General features: G+C 41.6%; 1 protein-coding gene and 1 non-coding gene across 2 annotated transcripts; one reads left to right on the top strand and one right to left on the bottom strand.

Moving 5' to 3' along the window:
- The first annotated feature begins 462 nt into the window (after window positions 1-462).
- cacng3a (calcium channel, voltage-dependent, gamma subunit 3a) lies at window positions 463-4,822 on the top strand. The gene is made up of 4 exons (XM_029436554.1): window positions 463-673; window positions 3,032-3,115; window positions 3,204-3,344; window positions 3,612-4,822. Exons 1-4 carry the CDS (start codon window positions 463-465, stop codon window positions 4,175-4,177), a joined length of 1,002 nt encoding a protein of 333 aa, XP_029292414.1. The 3' UTR covers window positions 4,178-4,822.
- Window positions 4,823-5,862: 1,040 nt separating this feature from the next.
- On the bottom strand, window positions 5,863-5,944 carry trnal-aag (transfer RNA leucine (anticodon AAG)). The gene has a single exon. It is a non-coding gene; the product is annotated as a tRNA-Leu (tRNA).
- Window positions 5,945-6,279: the final 335 nt, after the last annotated feature.

Here is a 6,279-nt window from a genome sequence, read left to right as displayed (position 1 = left end):
ACACACACACACACACACACACACCGGAGGGCGGGCTCATCATGCAGTTAGTGGCCCACAGAGTTGAGCTACAACAAATTGGATCGTGCCCAGAGGAGCTGCTGCTGTTTTTCTCCGAACAACCTGCTTTTTGTTTTATTACAGGGCTCTTTTCCACTTTTCGTCCCTTGGTCTGTTTTTCCTCTCGGATTCTGACAACATATGGAAACATCCCAACTCAGTCTTGTGCATCTAGCTTAGAGGAAAACCTGCGCAGTTATCCAACTAAACGAGTAGGTGTATCACTCAGGCTGCAGCAGATGAGCAAAACAATCTGAGTTTCCTTCAGACGACTGGATCCACAAAAAGACACGGGAAAGTTTTTAACAGTTTCTAAACTCCGCTCGTCTCCACTGGAGGAATCCTCGGTGTGGAGGAGGAGGAGGAGGAGGAAGAGGGGGAGGAGGAGGAGGCTGGGCCGACATGAGGCTGTGTAACCGGGGTATGATGATGCTGCTGACCACGGCGGGGGCTTTCTGCGCCTTCAGCCTCATGACCATCGCCGTGGGCACGGACTACTGGCTGTACTCCCGCGGGATGTGCCGCTCCAAGAACCTCAACGACAACGAGACGGTGCGCAAGAACGAGGAGGTGCTGACCCACTCCGGCCTGTGGAGGACCTGCTGCACTGAGGGTAGGAAATACACTTTCTACTGCTTTCTACTACTAAAAACATTCACAGGGGTATTAAAACTTTGAAATATATAAACACTATTGTCATATATAGGCTACATCATTATTCAATATATTAGTTGGAAATGTATCAAAGTGCAAGATCAATGGGCTGCAGTAGACTACTTGATATAAGTAACAAGTACACTATAAATCTCGATGGGTACAACATGCCTACTACTTCCACCTGAGATACAATGTACACCATGCTTCTATATTGGGCGAGAGAGAGAATATAGTAGTAACCTAAATTATAATGATGTTATAACAGTTTATAATTGTTATGTTCCTTTAGGGAGAACCTTCCCTGTATTTCTATCATCACAGCCAACTCGGGGATCTTGCAGGATTAGTTGTTGTATAAATAAAAACATTGGTAAACGTTATTTATAACATCCAACGGTGGAGGAAGTATTCGGACCCTTTAAGTAAAAATAGCAGCGACACCATAATGTAAAAATACTTCATAACAAGCAAACAAGCATACAAGCATATAAGTAGGATTGTTGGCTACTTATAGTATTAAAAGTAGGGCCATGTGAGTGTTGAGGACTAAGAGTATTTTATGTGTGAGTAGGATTCTAACGTTAGAGATTATTTGAGCTATTTCATAGACTTTAAATCAAGTCAATGTTAAATCTTAATCTGTGAAGTAACCACTAATGATAACAATGATAGCTGGAGGTGTACTTTCCTCCAAACTAGCGGAGTAGACGTATGAAATAGCATGTAAAAGTACAGTAGCCTACTTGAGTAAATATGAATGAATGAATATGAATATGACATACTGTGGTGATACAGATTATTATCTTTTTAAACAAAAGACCAGGTGAACTAGCAATAAATGTGCATTTACAATAAATGTGTAGTAAGAAAGTAAAATGTATTTCTTCAGTACCTTTCAAAACTAGAGCTACAAAGTGTTTCAAGAGTAAACAGAGAATAATACAATTTCCGGCTGATGGTCAAACAAAGAGAATGAAAACAAAATAAAGACACAAACATTTTGGCTATTGCAGAAATGTCCGTCTGTACGTCTGTTGGGTTTTAAAAAGCTTTTTGAAAGCAGTGGTAGTTTGTTCAGACGTTAACCAGCCTTTATTACCTGCGTTTTGAAACAGTAGCTATAATTTAAACATTCACTTGAGGCTACAACTTAACTTTTATCTCTTTATGCCAAATAAAAGGCTCGTCCCATGCTTAGCAACAGCTCAGTTTTAGCTCAGATGCATTTATGGTTCGATTTAGATTGTTGTTCTCATCTCGGGGAGGGGGAGGAGTTTAAGTCTTGGATGTGTTATGGGTGGAAACTACATTTTAAATGATTCATTGCTTTCTCTCATCCTATATCCTCTGTTTGCTTTACTTTGCTAAATTTCTGAATGAAGTGGAAATGTTCAGCTCTCTGTCCCTCTCTCTGCTGCTGACCCACTAGCTCTGCGCTCCAAAATGGTTTAATGGGAAGCAAAGCATGCAGAGGACATCAATGCTTTAACAATGTGTTTGTGTGTGTCTGTCACACACAGACACACACACACATCCTATAAATAATTATAGGATGAGGCAGCAGTGTTGATTTCTTCAGGATTACACGTGACAACAACAATAAATAGTGACATGATAGGCGTAACAAAGACAGAGATACACAATAAAAATGCACAATGACAGACAAGGATGACAAACAGTTCTGTGCACTACAGAAGGACATTTATAATGAGATCTTTCTGGGTTATTTCCATGACAAGCTACAACAAACGTGTCCTCTAAACCAGGAGCAGTTTAAATAAAGACTTATTGTTCTGAGCTGACAGACCGATGCTGCATAATATAAAAGCTCAGAAAATATCTATTCTGGCTAAGAGAGAGGAAAATATGCTCCCTCACCTGTCTTCACAATAATTAGAATAAATTCTCTCTCTTTTCTCTCCGACTCCGCTCGCCACGGCCGAGTTGTAGCTCACTGAAAGAGTTTTGTTTTGGTAACCACGGCGACCGAGTCACATCATCAATATTGGTCAATCAGTGCAGCACGTAGGGACACATTCATCAATATCTCCCAGCGTGTGCAAATGTTGAAAGGCACCGCTGGGTCAGAGGTTACCGAGAGCAGGAAACAAGCATGCAGGCAGCTGCTTTTTGAATCTTCAGTCAAAGGGATGTGATTGGCCGGATTATTAAGTATTACTGTTTTATGGTTTGGATTCTTGCCAATATATAATGTCATATATGTCATGTTATAAAACGATACAGAGCAGCGTGACACAGAGCCAGAGTTATCAAATGTACTGTGATGTATTTCTTTATCTTTTCTTTTCTGCAGGGTCATTTCGGGGCGTTTGCAAAGATATTGATCACTTTGCTGAAGATGCAGATTATGAGCAGGATGCTGCAGAGTATTTACTACGTGGGTAACAGATGTGCACGTGTGACTGTACTGAAGTATACGGGTATTCAAATGTTAGATTTACCCCATTCTCCCCTCCTCTTCTCAGGAGCAGTACGAGCCTCCAGCCTCTTCCCCATCATGAGTGTGGGATTATTGTTTCTCGGAGGTGTGTGTGTAGCTGCCAGCGAGTTCTACAAGTCACGCTACAACGTCATCCTCAGCGCGGGTATACTTTTTGTCTCTGCAGGTCAGAAAATCTAACAAACACGCATGTTAGTTAGTTACAAAATACGTTCACAAATACATCCACAGAAACATATGAATACATACACACAAATACAACGTGCAGGTGTGTCTACAGGAGTATTTGGTGTGAGAACAATGTTGTTTTGTGTCTTCGCCATGGTTAATATCTCTATTAAAAACGTTAAAATTGTGTTGCATTTCACGTATTTGCAATATCTCCAGTATTTATCATCCACCTGACACTCTCCATCTCTCCAAAATCTTCCAGGTCTCAGTAATATTATTGGCATCATCGTGTACATATCAGCCAACTCAGGTGACCCCAGCCAGAGCGACAACAAGAAGAGCTACTCCTATGGCTGGTCTTTTTATTTTGGAGCTCTGTCCTTCGTGCTGGCTGAGATGGTGGGCGTCCTTGCAGTGCACGTGTTCATAGAAAGACACCGACAACTACGCACTAATGGCCGGCCGGCCCTCAGTAAGCCGCCCATATCTCGCAGCTCATCTTACTTCCGCAACCGTTACTACCAGAACCGCTCCCGCCGATACAGTTACAGGAGCAACCACAGCGGAGGGGACTCCATCTCACACTCTTTTCGAGCGTCCTTGGTGCGAGACCGAGAGCCGTCCCTCTCAGCTGAATCCAAAGCCATGGCAGGTTTGCCCACAGCAGTGACATTGGGCTCAGAGTTGTTGCTCTACACCTTAACCTCGCCTCTCAAGGACGATAAGATTGACATGGCTTTGGATGATTTAAATCCTCCAGCTGCTCACAACAACACAGAGATGCTGCCGGAAAACTGTGCTTCCAACAGAAGGACCACGCCTGTCTGAGAGGAGAGGAAGAGGAGGATGTACAGAGATTAAACACAGGAGGAACTTCTGTGAGAGGAGAACATTAAAGGAAAGGAAGTCTTCTCATTTTCTTGGGAAAGAAAAAGGAAATACTTTGGAGACCGGAATAGACCTGCATTGACTAATCTGTCAGAAAATAGTGAGAGAAAGAAATAAATCACAGTTTCCTAGAGCCCAGCGTGACGTTGTTTTGCCAGACTAACAGCCCAAAACCCAAAGATATTCACTTTACAACGATACAAAACAAAGAAATGAAGTATTACCTCATGTTTGACAAGCTGGAATCAGACAATGTTTGGCTTTTTTGCTTGAAACATGTATACTTTTGTGCTCATTGTATGTCATCCTGCTATGCTATTACAGTAGCTATATCTAATGTGTATTTGTAGTGTGTGTGCTAATGAATGTGTATAATCATAGACATGTATGTATGAGACAGTCAGTCAGAGAGAGACAGAAAGGAGGAGCTGTTCATGCAAATAAAGTCCTGTCACATAGAAATACAGGACACACATACACATACATCTGTGAATAACATAACTTACTATATCCTGTTCCTGTGCTGCTTTTTGTGGACCTAAACTCAAAATCGAAACCCTATTGAATACATTAGATCTCTCTCTATCTGTCTCTCACTGTGTCTGTTTGAGTGTTTGAGTGTGTATAAGCATGTGAGCATCAGTGTAACAAAAGGTTCTGTCCTACGAGTCTCTGTTTACATCAAATAAAGCTTATAAATGAACACAGAAATATGTGTGATTGAAGGTGTAGTAGTGCTGCTGCTTTTGTGCCGTACAGTACAGGGCACATCTCAGGTGTCTGTGTGTGTGTGAGGGAGAATATTCAAATATCTGCTCTTGCATAAGTGGAAACAGAAGCAAATGTCCAAGCAAATAGATTTTAAAAAACAAGCTATCAAAAATAATTGATGCCCCCTGTGCTGAAAAACACAATGGCCTTTATGTGTGTGAACATGCATGAGTAAACTGTGTTCGAGATGATAGGACAGTATAAACAGATTCAAAGATCTACAACAGCAGGCAGACTGGTTGTTACCATGGCAGCAGCAGCATCATGCAGGCAAACATTCAAGGCTGATGAATGCGCACACTAACAGCCCCATCATGTACTGACCACACAAGAAGATTCACGCTATCACATATACTATACACTCCGATCAATGATAGAAACATCTCACATTTTAGCGCACAATAACCACAAGGAATGGTGTAGTACTTGCAGCGCATTGTTATTATTTCACATTTATTAATGTTAAAATCCTGGCAGCGGTGGGACTCCGAAGAGACTGGAGCCTTAATCCAGCGCCTTGGACCGTTCTGCCACGCTACCCTGCTATCTAATACCAAAAAGTCATTCCAGTTACCCTATTCAGACCTATACCTATACAGAGTGGGAGTGATGGGATTCAAACCTGCACCCCGGAGGACCAGAGCCTTAATACACAACAATGACTTAACACTGGACTAAAATTCAGATCAATTGATTCCAACTGTACAAACCACTTCACTTTCAAGCACATGCTTCTAAATGGGCCCTTATTTCTTGACTACTCCATAGTGTTTTAACCACAGGAGTAATTTAGCATTTTATTCCATGGATGTATAATTTCGTATAGTTGTGCCTTGAAATTCATCATAAAATACTGGCAGCGGTGGGATTTGAACCCACGCCTCCGAAGAGACTGGAGCCTTAATCCAGCGCCTTAGACCGCTCGGCCACGCTACCAATAGGAGACGTTGCCCTTTATCTGTATATAGTGTTAATTAGATTTTAGGAGTATAGTAGTAGCCCAATATTTAGGTATAGGCAGATAAAGGCAAATCGCTACATGAGGTCTCGTGGGGATCCTATTTTCCGTTTTATTCGCCTTTTCCCTTTGACAAGATATAACAAGTCTCCTTGACGACACAGTTGACAACCAAAGAACACCTGGAAAACAAGATAGTTCACATCTATCTTTCTAATTGTAGTATGAACGTTGACTTGTTGTGGCTGATTCAATTGATTAAATAAATAGATATTTATGAAATAGTAGTGGACAATACGTGCTATATGAGCTA

Source organism: Cottoperca gobio, chromosome 1 (genome assembly GCF_900634415.1).
Source record: "Cottoperca gobio chromosome 1, fCotGob3.1, whole genome shotgun sequence".
NCBI classification, from domain to species: Eukaryota; Metazoa; Chordata; class Actinopteri; order Perciformes; family Bovichtidae; genus Cottoperca; species Cottoperca gobio.
The sequence above is the reverse complement of the archived record's forward strand: the minus strand, read 5'-3'. Positions and strand labels throughout refer to the sequence as shown.